At 47.9% G+C, this 27,957-nt stretch overlaps 2 protein-coding genes across 2 annotated transcripts; both read right to left on the reverse strand.

The window, feature by feature from the left end:
• Positions 1-7,342: 7,342 nt before the first annotated feature.
• Positions 7,343-9,367, reverse strand: LOC147964286 (uncharacterized). The gene is made up of 3 exons (XM_087529908.1): positions 9,362-9,367; positions 8,403-8,549; positions 7,343-7,867 (listed from the first exon to the last, which is right to left on the reverse strand). The coding sequence occupies exons 1-3, from the start codon at positions 9,365-9,367 to the stop codon at positions 7,343-7,345; spliced, it is 678 nt and encodes a 225-aa protein (XP_087386034.1).
• Positions 9,368-23,107: 13,740 nt separating this feature from the next.
• LOC125515751 (peptide-N4-(N-acetyl-beta-glucosaminyl)asparagine amidase A) lies at positions 23,108-25,131 on the reverse strand. Its single transcript, XM_048681254.2, has one exon. It carries the CDS (start codon positions 25,070-25,072, stop codon positions 23,423-23,425), a length of 1,650 nt encoding a protein of 549 aa, XP_048537211.2. The 5' UTR covers positions 25,073-25,131; the 3' UTR covers positions 23,108-23,422.
• Between the last annotated feature and the right edge of the window lie 2,826 nt (positions 25,132-27,957).

Genomic DNA, 27,957 nt, shown 5'->3' on the forward strand with positions numbered 1-27,957 from the left:
ATTTAGAAGTGATTGTAGTCCTGAATATTTATCGAATATCACATCTTCAGTCAGGGTTCAGTTATGTTAGTAGTACTGTAGGGTTCCGAATTTTTGGAGAAAATCACACTGTAGTGTTCATTTATGTTATTGTCATGTTACTATAATTGACTTGGTAATTTTGCTTACACTGCATTGTAATGGTGAGCTATATTAGGCCTGAAGATATTCATTTGTCTATGCTAGTAATGTTAGTACTAATTTGATGGTTCTAAATTTTTTGAATAGTGCATTCTAATGGTCAGATATAATGGTCAGTTATGTTGATACAATTGACTTATTAATATTCATTTGTATGTCCATTTTAGGCCTGAAGATTTATGGTCAATCTATTTCCAGTTTCCTGGGAAGAAGTATGCTCTTGTTAAGATGTCTGAAAGAGAAATCACTTATGGTAGTTTGGTCAATGTAATGGTCACCAATGGATACTGTGAGGATGACAGTCTTTGCTACTTGAAAGAGGAAGATATAGGGCTGCAAGGTGTTTGTGTCATTAAAGGCAACATTGAAGTAGTTCGCATGCTGAGAGAATTTGAGAGCACCCAGACATTGTCACTGACAGTTATAAAGGGAAAGGTAGTTATTGAACCACCAATTGGAGAAGATCAAGATGCACAACAAATAGATGCAGAGCCACCTGTTGTCTTTGCTGTTGCTGAATCAGGTGTTGTGCACAAATCAGTTCCTCCTAATTGTCAGTTACATCTTGGGACACATGAAAGTGTAAATTTTTTGCCACTCAAATCAGTTCCTCCTAACTGTCAGTTACATCTTGGGACACGGCTTAACACTGAAGTAAGTGTCAATTATGCTGATTTTCAGTTTGATTCAGATGAGGAGGACAATGCAGTTAGTGAGGAAGAAATTCCTGTAGGCATGGACACAAATGATGATGAAGGTTCAAGCAGTGATGAAGAATTTGTAGTTGATGTGGATCTCTTAGCTACAGGAGAAGAAGAAGAAGATGACTCAGATTCAGTGCAGTATGTGGAAGAACAGAGTGCAAAGAGGAGGAAAGAGGAACACGAGCTAGATGAAACTATTGCTGACATAAAGAGGAAGAGAGCTGAATACATGGCTAGTACACACTGTGAGGGGGACACAGATCCTGAAGATATATATGACATGGACCAGGAAGAAGATGATGAGGAGGCCCAAGAGATCCAAGTTCCTGAGCCTGTTAAGAAGAAGGCAAAGAGGCCAGGTCCTACAAGTAGGTCCCACTCAAGTGCTGGGCCAACCATTAATCCTGATTGGTTTCCATCTTCAGAAGAGGAAGATACAGGCTTTGAAGCAGATGATGATGGCAATGAATCAATGTCCTTTGTTATCAGCTCTGGCAGAAGGAGTAGAGCTAAGAAAAGACCACCTAGGGTCTGGTATGATGAGGACAGGATGCATCTAGAACAACAATTTCAGCTGAAGCTCTGTTTCAAAGATGTTTACCAATTCAGAGAGGCCCTTGTCAATTTGCATGTGAAACAACTTAGAAGATACAAATATCACAGAAACTGCGGTGATAGGACAATAGTTTGCTGTGATGGAGATGGATGTCAGTTCTACATGGTAGCAGCACAGATAAGAAATGACCCCACTTTCTGCATTAAGAAGATGAGGTTGGAGCACACATGTCCCACCCAGTCTGAGAAAACTAGGATTAGTTCAAGGTGGCTTGGCAACAAAATCCTTGAAACTATCAGATCAGATCCCAACACTACTATACCTGCTATTGTTGACAAGGCAAAGAGGCAATTTGGGCTTGAGATTCCTAGAATGATGGCATGGAGGGCTAAGAAGAAAGCAAAGGAGATTGTGCTTGGTGATCACAGGAAGCAATATAAGAGGCTGAGAGACTATTTGGATGAAGGAAATATGCCCTAGAGGCAATAATAAATGTTATTATTTTATTTCCTTATATCACGATAAATGTTTATTATTCATGCTAGAATTGTATTATCCGGAAACATAATACTTGTGTGAATATATAGACAAACCAAACGTCACTAGTATGCCTCTACTTGACTAGCTCGTTAATCAAAGATGGTTATGTTTCCTAACCATAGACACGTGTTGTCATTTGATTAATGGGATCACATCATTAGGAGAATGATGTGATTGACATGACCCATTCCATTAGCTTAGCACCCGATCGTTTAGTATGTTGCTATTGCTTTCTTCATGACTTATACATGTTCCTATGACTATGAGATTATGCAACTCCCGTTTGCCAGAGGAACACTTTGTGTGCTACCAAACGTCACAACGTAATTGGGTGATTATAAAGGAGCTCTACAGGTGTCTCCAAAGGTACATGTTGGGTTGGCGTATTTCGAGATTAGGATTTGTCACTCCGATTGTCGGAGAGGTATCTCTGGGCCCTCTCGGTAATGCACATCACATAAGCCTTGCAAGCACTGCAACTAATGAGTTAGTTGCGAGATGATGTATTACGAAACGAGTAAAGAGACTTGCCGGTAACGAGATTGAACTAGGTATTAAGATACCGACGATCGAATCTCGGGCAAGTAACATACCGATGATAAAAGGAACAACGTATGTTGTTATGCGGTCTGACCGATAAAGATCTTCGTAGAATATGTGGGAGCCAATATGAGCATCCAGGTTCCGCTATTGGTTATTGACCGGAGACATGTCTCGGTCATGTCTACATTGTTCTCGAACCCGTAGGGTCCGCACGCTTAAGGTTTCGATGACAGTTATATTTTGAGTTTATGAGTTTTGATGTACCGAAGGAGTTCGGAGTCCCGGATGAGATCGGGGACATGACGAGGAGTCTCGAAATGGTCGAGACGTAAAGATCGATATATTGGACGACTATATTCAGACATCGGAAAGGTTCCGAGTGGTTCGGGTATTTTTGGAGTACCGGGGAGTTACGGGAATACGGGAGAAGAAGTATATGGGCCTTATTGGGCTTTAGGGGAGAGGGAGAGGCAGGCCGCGCGCCCCCCAAGGCCTAGTCCGAATTGGACTAGGAGGAGGGGCTGCGCCCCCTCCTTCCTTCTCTTCCCTCTTCCCCTTCCTTGTCTCCTACTCCTATTACATGGAAGGACTCCTAGTTGGACTAGGAAAGGGGGGATCCTACTCCCGGTGGGAGTAGGACTCCCCTAGGGCGCGCCATAGAGAGGGCCGGCCCTCCCCTCCTCCACTCCTTTATATACGGGGGCAGGGGGCACCCCATAGACACACAAGTTGATCCACGTGATCATATTCTTAGCCGTGTGCGGTGCCCCCTTCCACCATAATCCTCGATAATATTGTAGCGGTGCTTAGGCGAAGCCCTGCGACAGTAGTACATCAAGATCGTCACCACGCCGTCGTGCTGACGGAACTCTTCCCCGACACTTTGCTGGATCGAAGTCCGGGGATCGTCATCGAGCTGAACGTGTGTTAGAACTCGGAGGTGCCGTAGTTTCGGTGCTTGATCGATCGGGCCGTGAAGACGTACGACTACATCAACCGCGTTGTGCTAACGCTTCCGCTGTCGGTCTACAAGGGTACGTAGATCACACTCTCCCCTCTCGTTGCTATGCATCACCATGATCTTGCGTGTGCGTAGGATTTTTTTTGAAATTACTACGTTACCCAACATTGGAGACTGTGAAGCTTACAAATCCTGGATCTAGGTGCATTGTCACTACTGTTAGTGGCAAAACCAGAGAAAATCCTACTGCTGGACCAAGGTTCCATGGTCTATTTTTCAGTTTGAATGCATGTTGTGAGGGCTTCTTGAATGGATATAGGTCATTCATAGGTCTAGATGGCTGCTTCATCAAATTGACAAGTGGTGCACAGATACTAGCAGCTACTAGAAGGGATGCAAACAACAATATGTACCCCATTGCATTTGGAGTGGTTGGAGTTGAAGATACAGTGAACTGGTCCTGGTTCTTGACACAACTCAAGTATGCTCTAGGAGGAAGTGAAGAGGGAAAATTTGGAAAGTACACATTCATGTCTGATAGACAGAAGGTTAGTTCATTTAGTTCATTTGCTTGTTTATTTAGTTGTTCATTTAGTTCATTTACTTGTTCATTTAGTTGTTCATTTAGTTCATTTAGTTCATTAGCTTGTTTATTTAGTTGATGGCATCATCAAAGTGATGCCATCAAGACTAGTTGGTAGGTGTCGAGTCGTAACGCTTCTTATCGACACTTAGGTCTAGATGGCCTAGGGTGACCCATGTAGGATCAAAAAACATAGGCATCATCAAAGTGATGCCATCAAGACTAGTTGGTAGGTGTCGAGTCGTAACGCTTCTTGTCGACACTTAGGTCTAGATAGCCTAGGGTGACCCATGTAGGATCAAGAAACATAGGCATCATCATAGTGATGCCATCAAGACTAGTTGGTAGGTGTCGAGTCGTAACGCTTCTTGTCAACACTTAGGTCTAGATGGCCTAGGCTGACCCATGTAGGATCAAGAAACATAGGCATCATCAAAGTGATGCCATCAAGACTAGTTGGTAGGTGTCGAGTCGTAACGCTTCTTGTCGACACTTAGGTCTAGATGGCCTAGGGTGACCCATGTAGGATCAAGAAACATAGGCATCATCAAAGTGATGCCATCAAGACTAGTTGGTATGTGTCGAGTCGTAATGCTTCTTGTCGACACTTAGGTCTAGATGGCCTAGGGTAACCCATGTAGGATCAAGAAACATAGGCATCATCAAAGTGATGCCATCAAGACTGGTTGGTAGGTGTCGAGTCGTAACGCTTCTTGTCGACACTTAGGTCTAGATAGCTTAGGGTGACCCATGTAGGATCAAGAAACATAGGCATCATCAAAGTGATGCCATCAAGACTAGTTGGTAGGTGTCGAGTCGTAACGCTTCTTGTCAACACTTAGGTCTAGATGGCCTAGGGTGACCCATGTAGGATCAAGAAACATAGGCATCATTAAAGTGATGCCATCAAGACTAGTTGGTAGGTGTCGAGTCGTAACGCTTCTTCTCGACACTTTGGTCTAGATAGCCTAGGGTGACCCATGATGGCCTAGGGTGACCAATCAAGACTAGTTGATCATCAAAGTGAAACCATCATGTTTAGTCATTTAAAATCATTTAAAATCATATTAAATCATTTAAAATCATTTACAATCATATTAAATCAATTAAAATCATTTAAAATCATATTAAATCATGTAAAATCATTTAAAATAATTTCAATTCACTTTCATGCAGGGTCTACTCAATGCAGTGACAACAATATTCCCAAACTGCCATCATAGGTACTGTCTGAGGCACATCTATGCAAACTTCCAGAGAGCAGGATTTGGAGGAGAGGATTTGAAGAGATGCATGGATGCAGCTGCCTATGCTTACACTGAACATGACTTTAATTTGGCTATGGAAAGCATGAAGGCTGAGTGCACTGCTGCTTGGGAGTGGATGTCAAGAATTCCTCGTAAAGCTTGGTCTAGGCATGCAATGAACACTAATTGCAAAACTGATTTGGTGGTGAATAACTTAAGTGAAGTTTTTAATAAGTACATTCTAGATGTAAGGAACAAGCTTGTCACAATGATCAATGGGATCAAGGACAAGTTTCTAGTGAGGTTCCACTAGAAGAGAGAGGGTGGAAAATGTGCTAGATGGGAGATTGCACCAACCTATGCAGAGAGGTTGGAGATGCACAAGAAGTATGCAAGGGATTGCAAAGCACTGATAGCTGGCCAAGGACTTTTCCAAGTCACTAGTGGAGACAAGACCTATGGTGTTGACACAAACCTACAGACATGTGGGTGCAAGAAATGGGACATCACTGGAGTTCCTTGCAACCATGCTTGTTCTGCCATCTATAGGTCTAAACAACTGCCAGAGGATCATATCAATGTGTTTTCAAGAAATCTATGTACTTGGAGGCATATAAGCCGGTAATTTACCCTGTTCCTGGTCCAGATAGCTGGGTGAAAACTCCAACACCTGACATTGAACCACCACAACTCAAAATGACAAGAAGGGGCCAGCAGAAGAGAAAAGGAAAAAAGGAAAGTTTGAGCCACCTCAAGCAAAGCAGACATCTAGGATGGCTACTATAACATGTGGGAACTGCAAGCTGCAAGGACACAAGTACACAGGCTGTCCAAAGCCATTGAGGCTTGATCTGCAAATCAGGAGGAACAAGCACATGGTATTTTCATTTTGAAATTAGTTGAGTGTTCATTTCTATTGACTGATCATTATAAAGTTGTTTAATTTTTTAATTATAGGAAAATAGGACTGTACCTGAATGGCACCATGGTGCGGCTTCATCAGCTACTGGAAGTGCTAGGGGTGCACCATCATCATCTACTACAAACTCCTCTCCTGCTGCTGCAAGAGGTGCAAAGACTACTAGTGCTACTGGAAGGGGTGCAGCCTCATCTCCTGCTGCTGGAAGGGGTGCTAGTTCATCTGCTGCTACTGGAAGAGGAGCAAAGTCTGCTACTACTCCTGGAAGGGGTGCTAGTTCTTCTCCTACTGCTGGGAGAGGTGCAAGATCTTCCACTGCTGCTGGAAGGGGTGCAAAAAGGTTCAAGCCTCCAAGAAGTTCTGCAAAAGCTTCTACTAGCCAGCCTGCAGGCAGTAGGCCAAAGAGGACAAAGTACATGAGCAAGAGGATGGAGGGGTACTTTTATGCCAGTGGGAACTATTAAATGCTCAAATTTGAAGTCTGTATGCAAGTGCATGTGTGCTAAATCAGGCATTACATCACTTTATTTATGACATTATGAACCTTTGTATGGCACTTAGAACCTACGTTTGTTAAACCTATGTATGGCACTTTGAAGTTATCTATGTTTATCTCCTGCTGTTAAAATTCTGTGCAAACATTTAGAATATATGTTCTGTGCAAATATTATGGCAAAACAACCACAAACATTTAGAATATATGTTCTGTGCAAATATTATGGCAAAACAACCACAAACATTTATAATATATGTTCTGTGCAAATATTATGGCAAAACAACCACAAACATTTAGAATATATATTCTGTGCAAATATTATGGCAAAACAACCACAAACATTTAGAATATATGTTTTGTGCAAATATTATGGCAAAACAACTACAAACATTTCATTTGATACAAACAAAATACATTAATAAGTAGGACATTGATCCAAAGATGCAATGATAATAAGTTAGACATTAGTTCTTGGGAGTACACAACACAAGTCTTAGAGTACACAACACAAGTCTTGGACATAAAGATACATAAAGCATTATAGCTTTGGAAGTGCATAAGAGCACATTCATATCAACTGCAGTGTTACCCTAAACCACACCACGATACATACTTAAAAATCATCACATATGTCCTTCAACTTCTTGATCTTGTCCTTGTACCCATGTTTCTGTTTGAGCAGATCTGCAATCATGTACTCCATTTTTTTCTTCTCTTCTTCCAGTTGGTCCCTCTCTATCACAACTTGGTCTCTCTCTACCACTAGCTGGTCCCTCTCTTTCTCTGCCTTTGCCCTAAGTACCTGATGAAGATTGGTACAACCATGGTCTGCCAGCTTCTTCTTCTCCATCTCCTCTTTGAGATCACTTAGAGCCAACCTAGCATTGCCCAACTCTGTGATAGCATCCTCCTTGTCAGCAACCATTTTAGCAAAGTCCAGTTTGAAAAACCTCAGATCTTCCTCCATCTTCCTCTTTTCTCCAACTAGTTTGAAATTTCTTTCACCAAGATCAACATTTTCTTTCAGCCTGTCATCGATATCTTTGTCATACATGCTCCACAATTCAGTGAGGGTGAACTGCATAGCCACTGACCACTCTGGGTCTATCCACTCGAGATAGTTGCACTTTAGTTCTGCCTACAATTAAATAAATATGTTCTCAATAAGAAATTATATGAAATGTGCACAAATTATATAATACTGTATGAAATTGTAGTTTAGTTCTTTCCACCCAAATGTGCAAATCTGTAGTTTTTGTTCTATCCACTGAAATTTAGTTTAATTCTATCCACTGAATTGTAGTTCAGTTATATCCACTGAATTTTAGTTTAGTTCTATCCACTGAATTATATTATATGCATCAATTGGTGCCTAAATCAAATATTACATCATTAATTAATAGATATATTCTCAAAATTGTATGCACAAATTCTGGGCAGAAACAATTATAACAACATATATAAATTTTTCCCATCTATAAGATTGTATATGCATAGATTATATGCATAGATTATGGGCAACAACTATTACATCAACTGAAGCAACAGAAGATTGGAGTACTGAAGCAACATCTATCCAGGAACAAATCTTTGATACACAAAATTGGAGTACTGACAAGTGAATGGAGCATAAACTAACTAAGCTAATCTACTTACACTACTAACCAACATACCTTCTCCTGAGCACACGCAAGAAAACGTCTGCATGTTTCCATAGATTCAAATGCAACAAGCTTGACGCACGGTTCTTGATGCAGACAACGAGACAACAGATCATGAGCAATGCCACTCCATTCATAGTAAGAGATAGTCCTAGGAAGCTAACCAGCACACAAATTGCACAAATCGGCGACCTGGTTAAAAATCCCCAAATGATGAACCCTAACTGTGATGCCCTCGATTCAATCGTACACTAATCATACACGCAAATGTGTACGATCAAGATCAAGGACTCACGGGAAGATATCACAACACAACTCTAGACACAAATTAAAATAATACAAGCTTTATATTACAAGCCAGGGGCCTCGAGGGCTCGAATACATAAGCTCGAATACACAAGATTCAGCGGAAGCAACAATATCTGAGTACAGACATAAGTTAGACAAGTATGCCTTAAGAAGGCTAGCACAAAAGTAGCAACGATCGAAAAGGCAAGGCCTCCTGCCTGGGAGCCTCCTAACTACTCCAAGTCGTCAGCGGTTGTCACGTAGTAGTAGGCACCCTCAGGGTAGCAGTAGTCTTCAGTGGTGTCGTCTGGCTCCTGGGATCCGTCATCTGGTCGCAACAATTGGGTAGGGGGGAAAAGAGGTAGCAAAGCAACCATGAGTACTCATCCAAAGTACTCGCAAGACTTACATTAGATCTAAACTAAGTATGCATCTGTATCAAAGGAATGGGTTGTATCTGTGGACTAAACTGCAGAATGCCAGAAGGGAAGGGGAAAGCCTAGCCTATCGAAGACTAGCATCTTCTGGAAACCACCATCTTGCAGCAACAGGGGGGAGTAGAGTAGCATAAAGTAAAGTAGTAGAAGTGTTATCAACCTCGGCCAGAGATCCTTTCTCGACTCCCTACGAGAAAGCAATCCCAGAGCCATACTATCCAGTTATCATCACAATCCAATTCTCACCACCATCCGTTTCTCATCACAATCCATTCATTTCTCAGCTCAAGTATCCAGTTCTAGTTGTATCGATCGGGATACAACTCCAAGTGTCTGTTACCGTAGGACAGGCTATCAATAGATGTTTTCTTCCCTGCAGGGGTGCACCAACTTACCCACCACGCTCGATTAACTCCGGTCGGACACACTTTCTTGGGTCATGCCCGGCCTCAGCCAAACAATACGCTGCAAGCCGACCTAGGCTTAACAGAGAGGCCAGCACGCCGGACTAAACCTATGCCCCCAGGGGTCATGGGCCATCTCCCCGGGAACTCCTGCATGCTGCGTACGCGGCTGGTGAGCAGACCTAGCTACCTCCTTTAACAAGGCAGGAGCTTACGCAGTCCAACCCAGCGCGCGCCGCTCAGTCGCTGACGCCTATTAAGCTTCGGCTGATGTATACAACGCAGAACACCCATACTATGCCCACGTGATGGTTAGTGCTATCAGGCCAGAGGCCCCTCGGATCAAATATCCAAATCGTAGTGGATTAGGAACGCGCGGTTACGAGCAGAGACTCACGATCGATGTGACCCCGTCGCCCCGTCTCGAGTACTTGCGCAAGGGCTAAGAATGCCCGATCACGCCTCATAAGTATCTCGCGGGCACCTTCCAGGTCAACCTGTCTCCACATCACTCGCAATTAAGCTCGCGCGGGTACCCCTCAGGGTCGACCCGTCTTTCCAAGTATCAGGGGTAAAGTCCAAGTATCTGTGTGTCCAAACATCAAGGGGAAAACCCGAGGAATCACCCCCGGTGAATTCCACTCAATGTAATCATCAAGGTGAACGTAAGAGGATCCACCCTCGAGGTTCACACTTGAGGGGTTGCACGACAGAGCCGTATCGGGAGTGGTTAAGGAGGAAATCACCCTCGATGACCACGACCGAATAACTACACTACAGGTTAACAACAGAAGTGCTGAAGAGGTCTCACCCTCGGCACTCGATAGTAACCCAGTAGTGTCGAGCAACTAAGAGGAAAGTGATGTGCGGTTGATGTCTACTACACAACCTTCTTCTTGTAGACGTTGTTGGGCCTCCAAGTGCAGAGGTTTGTAGGACAGTAGCAAATTTCCCTCAAGTGGATGACCTAAGGTTTATCAATCCGTAGGAGGCGTAGGATGAAGATGGTCTCTCTCAAGCAACCCTGCAACCAAATAACAAAGAGTCTCTTGTGTCCCCAACACACCCAATACAATGGTAAATTGTATAGGTGCACTAGTTCGGTGAAGAGATGGTGATACAAGTGGTATATGGATGGTAGATAAAGGTATTTGTAATCTGAAAATATAAAAACAGCAAGGTAATGAATGATAAAAGTGAGCGTAAACGGTATTGCAATGATAGAAAACAAGGCCTAGGGTTCATACTTTCGCTAGTGTAAGTTCCCTCAACAATACTAACATAATTGGATCATAAAACTATCCCTCAACATGCAACAAAGAGTCACTCCAAAGTCACTAATAGCGGAGAACGAACGAATAGATTATGGTAGGGTACGAAACCACCTCAAAGTTATTCTTTCCAATCAATCCATTGGGCTATTCCTATAAGTGTCACAAACAGCCCTAGAGTTCGTACTAGAATAACACCTTAAGATACAAATCAACCAAAACCCTAATGTCACCTAGATACTCCAATGTCACCTCAAGTATCCGTGGGCATGATTATACGATATGCATCACACAATCTCAGATTCATCTATTCAACCAACACATAGAACCTCAAAGAGTGCCCCAAAGTTCTACCAGAGAATCACGACGAAAACGTGTGCCAACCCCTATGCATAGGTTCCCAATGTCACGAAACCCGCAAGTTGATCACCTTAACATACATCAAGTGGCACGTGGTATCCCATTGCCACCACAAATATCCACGGCAAGACATACATCAAGTGTTCTCAAATCTTTAAAAACTCAATCCGATAAGATTACTTCAAAGGGGAAACTCAATTCATTACAAGAGAGAAGAGGGGGAAGAAACATCATAGGATCCAAATATAATAGCAAAGCTCGCGATACATCAAGATCGTATCATCTCAAGAACACGAGAGAGAGAGAGAGATCAAACACATAGCTACAGGTACATACCCTCAGCCCCGAGGGAGAACTACTCCCTCCTCATCATGGAGAGCACCGGGATGATGAAGATGGCCACCGGTGAGGGTTCCCCCCTCCGATAGGGTGCCAGAACAGGGTCCCGATTGACTTTTGGTGGCTACGGAGGCTTCTGGCGGCGGAACTCCCGATCTATCTTGCGTTTTGGAAGTTTTAGGTCACGTGGGTATATATGGGTGCAGGGAGGACGTCGGAGGAGCCATAGGGGCCCCACGAGGCAGGGGGCGCGCCCTAGGGGTGTGGGCGCGCCCCCACCCTCGTGGGCAGCTCCCGTATCTTCTGACGTGGGGTCCAAGTCCATCAGGTGTATTTCCTTCCAAAAATAACTTCTCCAGTTGATTTCGTTCCGTTTCGACTCCGTCTGATATTCCTTTTCTTCAAAACACTAAAATAGGCATAAAACAGGAAATCTAGGCTGGGCCTCCGGTTAATAGGTTAGTCCCAAAAATAATATAAAAGTGGATAATAAAGCCCAATATTGCCCAAAACAGTAGATAATATAGCATGGAGCAATCAAAATTATAGATACGTTGGAGACGTATCAGCGGTGTCGGGGCCTGGTCTTCGATCCCATTGATCGGGTCTTCGATGATGAAGCAGGGGCAACAGGGACAAGGTGGGGGGTCACTGATGTATCACTAACCAACATATACTAAGCAGTTTAGGATAAGAAGATAAGTTATGAAAGCAGGTAACAACAACAGGCTATGCATCAGAGTAGGATCATACAGAAAGCAGTAGCAGTTCTAATGCAAGCATGAGAGGGAAAGAAATGGGCGATATCGGAATGCTCAAGGGGGGTTTGCTTGCCTGGTTGCTCTGGCAAGGAGGGGTCGTCGTCGACGTAGTCGATCACCGGGGCCTTAGCAGCGGTCTCGGGGTCTACCGGAGAGAAGAGGGGGGAGAAACAGTAAATACATGCAAGCATAAGCATAACAAGACAATAAGAGGTGCTAGAGGTGTCCTAACGCAGCGCTAGGCAATACTGGCGAAGGAGGATAACATCCGGGAAAGTTTTCCCGGTTCCGGACGTCTGTCAGACAGATGAACCGGAGGGGAAAAGTTCAACGTTTGCTATGCTAGAGATGTGTGACGGACGAACGGGTTGCGTATCCGGGTTCATCTCGTCGTTCTGAGCAACTTTCATGTATAACACTTTTTCATTCGAGCTACGGTTTAATTACTATTATTTTCTAAAGATTTAAATATTTTCTGAAATTATTATTAATTCAAAATTAATAGATAAAATGCTATGGGTACCCAGCCCAGTGTACACAGAATGTACACAGAGGCTGACATGTGGGCCAGGGGACCCGGTTGACCAAGTCAACTGTTGACTGGTCAAAGGTGTGAATAGTGCGTGTGGGACCCACATGTCATTGGCACATTTTAGCTAAACAGATAATTAGCATTACATAACAAGGTTAATTAAGTTAATTTATTAAACCCCTATTTAATTATATTAATAATTAATTATTTTATTAATTATTTTTATTTTATCTTTAAAAAAAGGGGACGTGGGGCCCCAACGTCAGTGACCCATGGGGCCTCGATGGAGCGGGTTATCGGGGCTGCGGGAGCAGAGCTAATCGGGGCTCCACCCCGGTGGCGCACGCGCGGACGCCGGAGCACGCGGCCCTGGCATGCACGACACCAGGGCGGCTCAGGAGCGGCTTCCGGTGAGGCCGCCGGCCGGCATAGGCGAGTGGCGCGGGGAGTGCCTGCGGTGAGCGGCGTAGGGGGCGGCTGAAAGATGAGGCGGGGCTAGGCCAGCGGCAGGACGCGGCAGGGAGCGGGAGGGGCGTCCCCGGAGCGGCCAGGCGCGGGGGCTCGCAGCGCGAGAGCGGTGACAGGGTTGGGACGGTGAGCGAGCGGAGTGCGTGGGCGGGACGCGGGCGACCGTGGGCGCGGTGCTGCGGCGAAGCGGGGACAAAGGTGGGTGGCGAGGCTGGCGCAGGGGGGACGGCCAACGGGCATGAGAGGTGGCACGGGCGAGGCTGGAGGCCGCGGCCGGAGCAGGCGAGACCGGCGCGGGTGGGGGGACTGCTGGAGCGCGGCCATGGTGGCCAACGGTGCACGTGGCTGCGCACGACGGCAGAGTCGAGGGGGAGGGGGAATCGACGTGGGCTCACAGCGGAGCGTAGGGGTCTGGCAGCGGGCTCGTTGGAGCAGTTGGGGAGGACGACGGGGACGGTCCAGCGGCGTCGTGGTTCCGGCGAGGGGGCTCCTTGTAGCGGCGGCAATGGGATGAGCTCCTGAGAGGCGACGACTCGAGGGCGGCGTAGGGAGGAGGCAAGGAAGAGGGCGATGGGGTCAACGTGGGAGAGGCCAAGGCAGCGGTAGGGTGGCGTCTCCGGGAGGCGACGTCGCGGCGAAAGGGGGGGCTCTGCCCCGATCCAGACGAGGGAGGGGAGAGAGGCATGGGGGGGGGGGAATCGAGGGAGAGGGGATCGGGGTGTGGGGAACGCGGGGAAGGAGTGGGTTCGGTAGTGGGCTAGGGTTTGCGGGTGGTGGGGGGGGGTTATGCAAGGAGAGATGGGCCGGCCGGGGTGGGCTAGCCGACTGGGCCGGCCTGTTGGCTAGCTGGGCCAGTTGGCTCAGTTGGCCCGGGGGTCTCCTCTCCATTTTATTTTCTAATGAAAACTTTGCTCTTGTTTTCTATTAAACTGTAAACAGTTTTGTTAGATAAGAGACTTGTCTCATAAAACAAGCAAATTATTTCTACGAGTCACAAAATGTTCGAGGCCAAAATGAGTTGTCTAATCATTTCTAGAAATTGGAAAGGCCAATTTTAAATGTTGGCAGACCACTAAATAAATTCCCAGGGGCACTTTGGAATCCCAAAAGAGGTTGGTTCCAACATGATAAATAACCAGAGATTATTTGCCACACTTTGAACATTTTAGTTTTCATGTTTTGCAAATTTGAATTTTTGACTTTAATTTGGATTTGAATTAGAATGGTGATTTGGATCAAGTGAAGATTAGCAACAGTAATACGATGACATGGCACCATTAACACGTGATTACTGTAGCATGACATTGGGGGTGTTACAAATCTCCTCCACTACAAGAAATCTTGTCCCGAGATTTAAGTGCGGAAGTAAAGAGTAACTACGGGAGAACTGACCCTTATAGGGTTAACTATCTGGTGAACAATTCAGGGAATGTGGCAGAATTATCTCTCGAGTTGAAACAAAAAAAACATCAAGAGCAAAATATGAAGGTACAATAGGGAGTTTCAAGCGAATGGACAAACGATCGATACCTGAACAGAGTGTGAGAAGGGGAGTTCAGAGCATCGGGAATAGATCATCTCTCGGACGGTGGCTTGTGACAACACACAAAGCCAAGAGCAGTGATACTTTGGAATAGAGGATATACAGGAGAGTCATGTTTCGATCCTGTGGAACGGTGGGTTATGGGCCCACCAGGTGGGTTAAAAAGTAGGAAGGGTGCTGACATTTTGTACGGTCTTGATAGTAAGGCATGTCAGAGTGTAACCTTCCAGTTATGTCGGCAACAACGTCGGTACCAAGGGCAAGGGATGAAGAGAACCATTTCCTTGCTCGTTGAACGAGGCGGCCATTAGGCAAAGTTCTCGTCCATCGGTGGCTAACAGAATGTCGTCAACAACAGTAACAGGGTCTTACTGACAGAGTGATACAATGAGGTGTTTACATAAGTAGGGAAATATTGTTGCTTATATAATATAGATCACAATAAGGTTTAAACAAACCAATGGAAAGGAAAAATTAATAGTCAGATTAAACAGAACAATGGAAAGGAAAATGTGTTTAAACACATACTTCAGGGGTATTTCCTTCCCAAGGACAAGCAGAGCATGGTATCCATGACAGGATAGAAGTATAAAACCATTTAGGTAAGGGGAAAGAAATTTCATGACATTACCCATACAACGGTGTTTGGATAATTGATAAAGAAGATTTAGTATCGTGCTTCAAATGTTCTTATTGGAGATTGGATTACCACAGACATGCTTCGAGATAGCATTGACATGGTTTCAAGCAAAGGTCGGACTTTGGATACACCAAGGATCCATCAGAAACAACTTAGAAAATAAGTCATACAACTTTAGCAGGGAAAAGATGAGGGTGTGGCCGGCGGGCTCAGTAGCAATCCATCGACATGTCAAAAAGGATGTATTCGCTAAATTAATATGATCAAGTTTGTGTTGGGGGAGACAAGAATGTTGTTGATGCTGACACAAGTCATAGAGAGGCAAGGATGGTATTTCTAGCCATGAATTCAGTTGACATCTCTGAAGAAGCCAAAGTGTTGACGGTGGTCAAGGCAAATTTTGTCGAGAGACTCTAAGAAGATGCCACCGAGCAGAAAAGGAAGGATGAAGTGAAAGGCTATGAGAACCACGGATTCGACACAAGCTCAAAGTCAAGCTTGTTGTTCGAGGTGAAATGATAAGATGAGGAAGATCGACGTAAGCTTAGCTCATCGGCGGAAGTTGCTCCGGGTATAAGGACTAGGTAGCACAGTTATAAAGTTGACAAGATAAAAATATAGCCGATCAGGCTAGGAATGATGTGATGGGGCATAAAGCTTTCCGGTATCAAGTACTAGGTGCAATGCCAGAAGGTAAATCAGAGTAGAGGTTGGACGGGGGAAATGAGTTGTAGAGGATAAGTAATTTAACTTACCCAGTAAATGGGATCAAGGAGGAAATATGGTCGGGACCATAACTGCAAGGGATCCAATTTACGATACTGGAAGAATATTCAAATGATTAAATATCCTTGCAAGAAACTTTCATGATAAGTCCCACACCGTGTCCGTGGGCATGAACACAAAGGTTCAGGGTCGACTCCCACTTCTACAATGCATAACCTTTCATTTTACTTCTCGCTCTTGATGAAGCTATAGTATTGAAATTTTATCTGACGAAAAGCCAGTAGAGTATAACCCGCATAACTTTTGAGTTCGCACAGATTAGGGAATGCATAGGTTCAATCCATCGGGGCATCTTAGGAACATATATCATAAATTTCAAGAATAAATAACACAAGCTCGATAGTAGAGCATGCTTGAGAAAGCGGACGATACAATTTACCAAAGCATTATGTATCCGGGGAAAGGCTCACAAGCTTATTGAATAAGAAGGACGTTGTCGGATAAAATCCGAAAAAGGGGGCTGGTGGTCCACAAGGGATCGGAGGTGAGCATCAGTACTCAACCAGAGGAAGAAAGAATGCAAGGATATCAGATTATAGAAACAACTGACTAACTCAAAGCTCAATTGCAAAGGAATTATGAATTCCAAGACAAGGGATCAGAAGTAATGCTCTGATTAGGGATGGATAGGTAGAATAGCCTTAGTGGTACAATCGATGGCGATTTGATTGGTCGAGATCCAGCACATGTTAAAATGACGTCTGAGCCGGAAGGATGAATTCTAGGATCTGATTGAGGATTGCGAGCATTCGCAACATATTGTATCAACGGACTCAAAATGATAAAGACAATGGATGACAATAAGATTACTAGACTTATGGTATTAACCATAATGCAAGCAAGCAAGAAATTCAAGAACAATAGGCTGCTGAGGATTTTCACAAGAACGAATGGTATTACGAAGACTTTTGTGAAGTACATGAATCAACTGAGGATGAGCGGATACTCAATAGGTGCACAAAGTTATCCGTAGGGGTATTCAGGTGACAAGGAATTGTAAGGCAGTAAGTTCAGGGGATTCTCGGAACAATGGAGAGCAGTTCAGGGCATCTTGTAATAACAAGATCAATGGGATTGAATGTAAGAATGGTAGGTGTAAGCAGTTATCAATAGGGACATAACAATGGTAGGGAATTTGCAAAGGCGGTGGGTATATGTGTCTCGGGAGAACATCGTAGAGTAACCTCGGAAACTTCTGGTGCAGCCAGCGATCACCTGTAATAAGGGCTCTCCAGGTGGATGTGATCACGAGATCCTAATGTTAGAGTTAGTAAAACCATTTTAACCCGAACAGAAGAGAGATCAGAGTCCCAGAGTATAGACAATGAATAAAAGATCCTACTACCACCCAACGGCGACGTGGACCCATGGGCCGCATAGCCATGTTAGTAAAAGTTTTCCAGTGACTAGACTCAACTTCGGCCAAGGAGTTGGAAAGGGGGCTACCTACAGGCAGTCGGCTCTGATACCAACTTGTGACGCCCTCGATTCAATCGTACACTAATCATACATGCAAATGTGTACGATCAAGATCAAGGACTCACGGGAAGATATCACAACACAACTCTAGACACAAATTAAAATAATACAAGCTTTATATTACAAGCCAGGGGCCTCGAGGGCTCGAATACATAAGCTCGAATACACAAGAGTCAGCGGAAGCAACAATATCTGAGTACAAACATAAGTTAGACAAGTATGCCTTAAGAAGGCTAGCACAAAAGTAGCAACGATCGAAAAGGCAAGGCCTCCTGCCTGGGAGCCTCCTAACTACTCCAAGTCGTCAGCGGTTGTCACATAGTAGTAGGCAACCTCAGGGTAGCAGTAGTCTTCAGTGGTGTCGTCTGGCTCCCGGGATCCATCATCTGGTCGCAACAATAGGGTAGGGGGGAAAGAGGTAGCAAAGAAACCGTGAGTATTCATCCAAAGTACTCGCAAGACTTACATCAGATCTAAACTAAGTATGCATCTGTATCAAAGGAATGGGTTGTATCTGTGGACTAAACTGCAGAATGCCAGAAGGGAAGGGGAAAGCCTAGCCTATCGAAGACTAGCATCTTCTCGAAACCACCATCTTGCAGCAACAGGGGGAGTAGAGTAGCATAAAGTAAAGTAGTAGAAGTGTTATCAACCTCGGCCAGAGATCCTTTCTTGACTCCCTGCGAGAAAGCAATCCCAGAGCCATACTATCTAGTTATCATCACAATCCAATTCTCATCACCATCCGTTTCTCATCACAATCCATTCATTTCTCATCTCAAGTATCCAGTTCAAGTTGTATCGATCGGGATACAACTCCAAGTGTCCGTTACCGTAGGATAGACTATCGATAGATGTTTTCTTCCCTGCAGGGGTGCACCAACTTACCCACCACGCTCGATTAACTCCGGCCGGACACACTTTCCTGGGTCATGCCCGGCCTCGGCCAAACAATACGTCGCAACCCGACCTAGGCTTAATAAAGAGGCCAGCACGCCGGACTAAACCTATGCCCCCAGGGGTCATGGGCCATCTCCCCGGGAACTCCTGCACGTTGCGTATGCGGCCGGTGAGCAGACCTAGCTACCTCCTTCAACAAGGCAGGAGCTTATGCAGTCCAACCCGGCGCGCGCCGCTCAGTTGCTGACGTCTATTAAGATTCGGCTGATGTATACGACACAGAACACCCATACTATGCCCACGTGATGGTTAGTGCTATCAGGCCAGAGGCCCCTCGGATCAAATATCCAAATCGTAGTGGATTAGGAACGCACGGTAACGAGCAGAGACTCATGATCGATGTGACCCCGTCGCCCCGTCTCGAGTACTTGCGGCAAGGGCTAAGAATGCCCGGGCACGCCTCGTAAGTATCTCGCGGGCACCTTCCAGGTCAACCCGTCTCCACATCACTCGCAATTAAGCTCGCGCGGGTACCCCTCAGGGTCGACCCATCTTTCCAAGTATCAGGGGTAAAGTCCAAGTATCCGTGTGTCGAAACATCAAGGGGAAAACCCGAGGAATCACCCCCGATGAATTCCACTCGATGTAATCATCAAGGTGAACGTAAGAGGATCCACCCTCGAGGTTCACACTTGAGGGGTTGCACGACAGAGCCGTATCGGAAGTGGTTAAGGAGGAAATCTCCCTCGATGACCACGGCCGAATAACTACACTACAGGTTAACAACAGAAGTGCTGAAGAGGTCTCACCCTCGGCACTCAATAGTAACCCAGTAGTGTCGAGCAACTAAGAGGAAAGTGATGTGCGGTGTCGGGGCCTGGTCTTCGATCCCGTTGATCGGGTCTTCGATGATGAAGCAGGGGCAACAGGGACAAGGTGGGGGGTCACTGATGTATCACTAACCAACCTATACTAAGCAGTTTAGGATAAGAAGATAAGTTATGAAAGAAGGTAACAACAACAGGCTATGCATCAGAGTAGGATCATACAGAAAGCAGTAGCAGTTCTAATGCAAGCATGAGAGGGAAAGAAATGGGCGATATCGGAATGCTCAAGGGGGGTTTGCTTGCCTGGTTGCTCTGGCAAGGAGGGGTCGTCGTCGACGTAGTCGAACACCGGGGCCTTAACAGCGGTCTCGGGGTCTACCGGAGAGAAGAGGGGGGAGAAACAGTAAATACACGCAAGCATAAGCATAACAAGACAATAAGCGGTGCTAGAGGTGTCCTAACGCAGCGCTAGGCGATACTGGCGAAGGAGGATAACATCCGGGAAAGTTTTCCCGGTTCCGGACGTCTGTCAGACAGATGAACCGGAGGGGAAAAGTTTAACGTTTGCTATGCTAGAGACGTGTGATGGACGAACGGGTTGGGTATCCGGGTTCGTCTCGTCGTTCTGAGCAACTTTCATGTACAACACTTTTTCATCCGAGCTACGGTTTAATTACTAGTATTTTCTAAAGATTTAAATATTTTTTGAAATTATTATTAATTCAAAATTAATAGATAAAACGCTATGGGTACCCAGCCCTGTGTACACAGAATGTACACAGAGGCTGACATGTGGGCCGGGGGACCCAGTTGACCAAGTCAACTGTTGACTGGTCAAAGGTGTGAATAGTGCGTGTGGGACCCACATGTCATTGACACATTTTAGATAAACAGATAATTAGCATTAAATAACAAGGTTAATTAAGTAAATTTATTAAACCCTAATTAATTATATTAATAATTAATTATTTTATTAATTATTTTTATTTTATCTTTTTTTAAAAAAGAAAAAGGGGACGTGGGGCCCCAACGTCAGTGACCCAGGGGGCCTCGATGGAGCGGGTTATCGGTGCTGCGGGAGCAGAGCTAATCGGGCCTCCGCCCCGGTGGCGCATGCGCGGACGCCGGGGCACGCGGCCCTGGGCATGCACGGCACCAGGGGCGGCTCGGGCGTGGCTTCCGGCGAGGCCGCCAGCCGGCGTAGGCGAGTGGCGCGGGGAGTGCCTGCGGTGAGCGGCGTAGGGGGCGGCTGAAAGACGAGGCGGGGCGAGGCCAGCGGCAGGGAGCGGGAGGGGCGTCCCCGGAGCGGCCCCGGTGCGGCCAGGCGCGGGGGCTCGCGGCGCAAGAGCGGTGACAGGGTTGGTACGGTGAGCGGGCGGAGTGCGTGGGCGGGACGCGGGCGACCGTGGGCGCGGTGCTGCGACGAAGCGGGGACAGAGGCGGGGGGCGAGGCTGGCGCAGGAGGGGACGGCCATCGGGCATGAAAGGTGGCGTGGGCGAGGCTGGCGGCTGCGGTCGGAGCAGGCGAGACCGGCGCGGGTGGAGGGGACTGCTGGGTTCGGTAGTGGGCTAGGGTTTGCAGGTGGTGGTGGGGTTATGCGAGGAGAGATGGGCCGACCGGGGTGGGCTGGCCGACTGGACCGGCCTGTTGGCTAGCTGGGCCAGTTGGCTCAGTTGGCCCGGGGGTCTCCTCTCCATTTTATTTTCTAATTAAAACTTTGCTATTGTTTTCTATTAAACTGTAAACAGTTTTGTTAGATAAGAGACTTGTCTCATAAAACAAGCAAATTATTTCTACGAGTCACAAAATGTTCGAGGCCAAAATGAGTTGTCTAATCATTTCTAGAAATTGAAAAGGCCAATTTTAAATGTTGGCAGACCACAAAATAAATTCCCAGGGGCACTTTGGAATCCCAAAAGAGGTTGGTTTCAACATGATAAATAACCAGAGATTATTTTTCACACTTTGAACATTTTAGTTTTCATGTTTGGCAAATTTGAATTTTTGACTTTAATTTGGATTTGAATTAGAATGGTGATTTGGATCAAGTGAAGATTAACAACAGTAACATGATGACATGGCACCATTAACAGGTGATTACTGTAGCATGACATTGGGGGTGTTACACTAACCCTAGCGGGATGAACCCTAATTCGTGGGGGAGGCGAGAGGCGAACATGCATACCTGGCTAGTGACTTCTTCGCCGTCCGAAGAAGAGCTCGAGGACTGGTCGCTCCAAGAAACCATGGCGGAGCGGCGAAAGGCGGCGAGTCGACAGTGGCGGCGCCGGCGGTGGTCGGGGTCGAGAGAGAGGAGAGCGAGAGTGATGAACTGGCTGGTCTGGTTCGAACACCGACCGGTGTGGGCCACTTAAACGGGCGCGCCAAAACGGCCGTCTCTCTCCGTCTAACGGCGTCCATCAACACGCGCCACGTCAGCCCGACAGGCGGGACCCACCTGCCGGATTCGCTGTTTTCTGGGCTAAAACGCAGCGTCAGTGCTCCGCGTTACAGATTAGCCCCATTGTTGGTAGTTTTTTGTGAACTGCCTCAAATGTGGTACCGATCTGTTACCCTAGCCCATAATGTGGTGGTTTTGAGTAAATAACTAAGGATGGCAATTTTATCCATGGACATGGATACCCATGGATATCCAACCCGAATGGATAGGGTTTGGATATGCTTTTGCGCCCATGGGTAGCGTCCAAACCCGATCTGATTACTCGTGGATAGGGCATGGACATAATCTTGTACCCATGGATATATTCAAACTCGACCCGATCGTCTGACTTAATGAGCAATATTCTGCTATCCCTACCCCATAGTCACATGTTCCACTATAATTTTATCCTTTATCTAAAACATCCAAAAAAAATTACACAATCCCCACCGAAACATACTCCAATGCACCTTCTCATCCTATTATCTACACTAATTAAATGACTTGTCATTGAGAATCGGTGCCATCTTGAGTTACTCCTCTCATAGCCCTAGAGGAGGTCGCCGCTGCCAGCCGCTACCCCCACGTAAGGTGGATCTCTGCAGCAGCCACTACTGGCCTGCGACAACCCAGCTCCATCTTCGCTTTTCCACACACACATTGATGCATGGCCGCAGTAGTGGGACAATGCAAGGGCTGTGACTGCACGGCAGGGAGTGAGCACGCCAATGCAGAGTGCACATTGTGCAATGAGTTATGTCTTATGTATAGGTTTTGAGAGGACCCGATGGATATCCAATGGGTATGGATATCCATCGGATTTGGACATGGTCACAATTTTTCGCCCATGGATTTTTTCATGGATGGGCTGAGACTACCTTCATGGATATGGATATGGATTTGATATTGTTCAACCCGATCCAAACCCGACCCATTGCCATCCTTATAAATAACTCTCGAGAATGTCATCTACTGTATGTTTCTTCTATCTTTACATCTGCACTACACTGCTCTACTCTTAGACCACTTAATACACTTGTTTATCCACATTGCTACTCCCTCCGTTTCAAATTATTCATCGCAGAAATGGATGTATCTAGAACTAAAATACATCTAGATATATCCATACCTGCGACAAGTAATTCGAAACGAAGGGAGTAGATGCTAATGTTACTCGTACCTAAGAAATGGTATTTCCGTTTTTGTAAACTACACACACACAGAGAGAGATATATATATCGTATTAATCATAATTTTTCTTTTGCAGTGTCTATATGATGGTGCTCCAAAAGGCCCTCAGATAAGAGATTTAGAGCATGGTGCTGACATGGTTGTTGCAACTCCTGGAAGGCCGAATGATATTCTGGAAATGGGGAAAGTGAGTCTGCGTCAAATAGCATATCTTGTTCTTGATGAAGCTGACTGAATGCTTGATAAGCCACAACTAAGAACAAGAAAAAAGCGAAAACATCTGTCACGGAGGATCACTGAACGAACCACCTGTTACTCGTTATCGTATATCACCGTACACTTTATTTACTGCTTGATCCTGTAGATCAACGCAATGACCCCTTCACGCACGCCTCACTGGACTGGTCCGACACGATGTTGTAACCGCTGCTGGTCACGTTCCTCAGGTAGCACCCATCGGTGGCCTCGTACCTGTACGTCTGCCGGACGCCCCGCGACGCCCCGGCGACGCTGCTCCGCCGCGTGTTGCGCAGCGACTGGTACCTGGGCCCCGACGACCACCGGCCGGCGGCTACCGTCGTTTCCTCCAACCCGTGCGTGACGGTCACCTGGTCCGCTCCTGAGTCCAACAAAAGCGGGAACCTCCGGCGCGTCTGCACCGAGTAGTACAGGACGCCGGCGAGGTCCGTGGCGGCGACGCCTGCGTGCGCGACGGTCGTCTGGTTCACCGTCTCGCCGTCGTTGGTGTTGGTGTTGGTGTTGTCGAAATGGAACGTCTGCGTGGCGTTCGTCGTGATATTCCCGTACGACGACTTCACCCATCCGGTCGCCGACACCTGCCGGCTCGCCGTCGTGCGGGAGGACGTCGTCGCCGCCGCTAGCTCCGGCGCCACGTAGCTCACGAGGGCCGCCGCCGTCGCCGTGCTCCCAGGGTCCAGCCAGAGGTGGAGGTTGGCGTCGACGTACCACACGTCCACGGCGTTGGTCACCGCGAACGCGAACGCGTGCGCCTTGCCGTCCAGCATCTTGCCCAGCAACGGCGTCACCTCGACGTCGTACGTCGGGAGGTTGAAGGAGCCGATGCCGGTGATGGGCTGCCATAGGAGGGGGTTGATGCCGCCGGTGAAGATGACGGGGAACGGCCAGGCGGCGCCGGCGAGGACCCCGTCAACACGGACGGTGACCTCGCGGAACGGGCCGTTGGCGTCGGCGCCGGGCTGGTTTGTCCACCAGAACTCGTCGTCCCCGTGGAACGAGACGTAGAGTTCGAGGACCGCGCGGTAGGTGTTGGATGGCAGCGCGACGCTCTTGGACGCGACGTCGGTGGCGTTCTGGATCTTGTACCAGAGCCCGTCGTTGAGAGGCAAGCCTCTGGACATCGGGACGATGAGGTCGGCGGGAGCCACGGCGGGCGGCGGCCTCGTCGGCGTGCGGCGGAAGTAGAGGTGGAGCGTGACGTTGGCGTAGTACACGCCGGTGTACTGGCTGTTGACGAGGTTCTCGACGAAGACGGCGAGGGTGGAGTTGCCGGCGGCGAGGAGGGACGCGTGCCTGGTGACGTCCTTGGAGACGGACCAGACGACGCCGTTCTGCAGCGGCTCGGCGGTGCTGCCGCGGAGGAGCTCGGCGCCGCCGAGCCAGACGCCGAAGATCCTGTCGAACTGGACGCCCCGGCAGGTGGCGCGCCACTCGAGGACGGCGAGGGAGACCGCCGAGGCGCCGCCGCGGCCCAGGCAGGGCGGCGGGGAGTACGCGGCGGTGGCGGGCGGCTTGGTGAAGGTGTACGCGAAGGAGCCGGATAGCAGGAGCGTGGAGCACGGGCCGGAGCTGCCCGGTGGCGGGCGGAGCGGGCGGGCCACCTCGAAGAAGGTGGTTGGCCGCGACGCGCCTGCCGGAGACGGCGCGGCCGCGGCGATGTCGACCGGGGACTTGCGTAAATTACGACGAGGTGAGGCGACGGTGGCTGCTGGGACCAGACAAAGGAGAATGACAAGGTGAATGCAGGACGCGGCCATGGTTGAGACTCGAGACCAGAGTGGAGGCAATGCTTCCTGACTGCGTGTAGCCGGGAGTGTATCTCGTAAGATCAGGAGCTTGGCTTAAAACTTTATTATTGCAAACATGATGAAAAGGACGGACCAATATCAGGTCAACGTCAACCTCCATTCATGGACGACCTGGAAAGTCTTTCAAAATTCAAAGTATTGCATTGATGCAAATTGAAATCGGTGGCCATACGGACACCGGCTCAAGCGGGGTCTCCCCGTCTAGTGCCTACCAATGAAAAATCGAGCCCTAGTCCAGTGACTTGACGAACACGTAGTGGCAACAACATTTTATTTATTTATTTATTTTTGAGAAAACTTGTCCAACATCGTCTGAGATGATTTAGGCATATTCAGCGCAGGCCTCCAGAAGATCCAGTGCATAGCGGACGGCTAAACCGTGTGAAGAATGTCAAGAGAGGGCGGGGTAGACCGAATTTAACATGGAAGGAGTCCGTTAAGAAAGACCTGAAGGATTGGAGTATCACCAAAGAGCTAGCTATGGACAGAGGTGCGTGGAAGCTTGCTATCCATGTGCCAGAGCCATGAATTGGTTGCGAGATCTTATGGATTTCGCCTCTAACCTACCCTAACTTGTTTGGGACTACAGACTTTGTATAAAAATTTATTTTTAAGAAAGCAAGTCTTTCATCTTCAAGATCGAGGACAAGCATTGTTTGGAGGCAGCAAACAAATCAAGATCCTACATTGATGAAGGAATTCGGGAGGATCAACAACAGCTAAAAGGAGCTGCCACAAAAGAGACCCCCCAAACAAAACACGATCGATTACTGCTGCGGCCGGCTATAGCTAGCTCCGCCGCTGAGAGCTGCTTGCTTGCTTGGGTGCACCGCTAGCTGCAGGCAGCCAGCGGAAACTGCCTAAAACTCCTTTTGAAATCGCCTTCTTCCGCATGTGTTTATATCAATTACTGGGTAGGTCTTTTTTTTAGAACGAAGGCTCGAGAAAGAGCCCGACTTTGAATTAACAAAGTCATCAACCGGCCAGGAGTTACAACGGACAACACTTTATAAGAAGAAAACAGAAAAAGACGGCAGATACATGGTGCTACTAGACAACTTACAAACCTCAACAACACCAAGCACTACAACAAAATGGACAACAAAGCTTCGCTTGATGTCGATGAAGTCCCCAGCCGCAGAATGAGCACCATAGGTGGAGCGGAAGCACTAACAAGATGAGACCCATCATAGGCAGGGAGCATGCCCTCATCTGCACCAGGAGTGGTGAGATGCAACAAACTACCCGAAACCATCTCCGAAGGGGACCCCTGCCCCTCGTCCTGGCTCGAAGGACGCCGTACCGTCGGAAGATGGGGAAGCTCACCCTAGAGCCAGAGAAGATGGCAGCCACGAACAACCTTGAGAGATACTCAGCCCCGCCCCCAGCTGAGACGAGCTCGCCTTGGAAGATCCTCGCCCACACGCATAGAGCCACACACGAAGGGATGAAGCTATCAAGATCGAAGGAGCCGAGGAAGGAAGCGCAGAACGATAAAATCGGACCACGCGACCGTCGATCCCCCTATCCCCAAATCAGAACGCCCTCGCATCTCTCGAACCACCTGAGCGGCACCTCCAGGAAGGTGACGGCGTAGAGCGCCGCTGCCGCCCTATCCAAAAGGCTGAGGTTTTCACCCGGGGCGAGAGGGGGAGAGGGGAACAGAACCTCGACGGAGCCTCCAGGGAGGGGCACGGCAACAGTTGACGTCACCGTTGTGGCCGGGCCACACCGGCCAAGGATTTCTCCCGGACTGCCGCCACTCCCGCACCCCAAACACACCAGATCCGGCGATCAGGGACCGCCAAGGACCAGCAGCGCCGGGATGGAAGGAGCTATGAGAGGGGGAGGGAAAGACCTGCAGATCTGGCGCCGTCCGCCGGAGGAGGCCGCATGCGAAGACCAGCCACCAAACGACCGCCGCCACCACGTCGCCCGCGCGGCCGAGGGGGCGGAGCAGCACCCGCGACCGCTGCTCGCCGGAGAGCCAGCCGCCGCCTCTCCTTCCGAGGCCGCCGCCTCGGCGTCCGTGGCTCTCCGCACGGAGGCGGAGCAGCAGATCCTCGCCGCCACCGTCCTCGTCGGCCGCCCTGGCTTGCCCGGAGACCTACTCTGGTGGCGGCGAGGGGGGGGGGGGCTAGCAGGGGGCGGCGGCGCGCGCTAGGGATTCGTCGCCGCCCGAGTCGCCCCGAGCGGAGCGACGCGGGGGCTGGGTACTGGGCAGGTCTTCTGAAGGGATCGGACCATGAGGCAATGGAGCGGGGTGCACAAATGCTGAGGGACAGCACAAGTAACATGATGTTGATATGTGCTGCGGCGACGGAGGACTCGGCGACGATCTGAGGAGCAGCATCACCTTCGAGCGCTCTCCGGCACCACCCTCCACCCCGACCCCACTGGATGTTACCTCGGAGATACCCCTTTTGTCTAGGGATGCGTTGTTCTATTTTGCTCATGCGCGAGCATGTGGCCTGTTTAGGACATGTATTCTGCGAGTTTGAAGTTGGAGTCTTTTGTATTTGAGATATAGGTGTCGCCGGGTTTTCGTCCCATAGCAGGTGTCTCGTAGGCGAGTTCCTTCTAGTTTCTGGTCTGAAACTATGTATTTTCGTTATTCAGTTAATGGAAAAGGTTATGCCCAGTTAAAAAAAAGCAGCCAGCGGAACCTACTAGAGCCAGTTGCCTGGCCATTGGCATGCTAGCTGCAAGAAGCTGTGGCACAGCACATAAGAGACCTTGTCCCCGTACCGTATGCAACAAGAACGTTGTTCTCATCGCAGGGCATCAAGCCCTAGCTAGGTGAACCAGTATAGTATAGACCTCTTGTTTTTTAC

Source organism: Triticum urartu, chromosome 6A (assembly GCF_056163025.1).
Source record: "Triticum urartu cultivar PI428250 chromosome 6A, HENAU_Tu73, whole genome shotgun sequence".
Taxonomy (NCBI): Eukaryota; Viridiplantae; Streptophyta; class Magnoliopsida; order Poales; family Poaceae; genus Triticum; species Triticum urartu.

Bases quoted from the DNA above. Each gene is read 5' to 3' on its own strand.
- LOC147964286 (XM_087529908.1), bottom strand. The intron at 7,868-8,402 runs GTATGTTGGTTA...ATTTAATTGTAG, and splicing joins TTGCGTGTGCTCAGGAGAAG to GCAGAACTAAAGTGCAACTA.
- LOC125515751 (XM_048681254.2), bottom strand. From the start codon at position 25,072: ATGGCCGCGTCCTGCATTCACCTTGTCATTCTCCTTTGTCTGGTCCCA.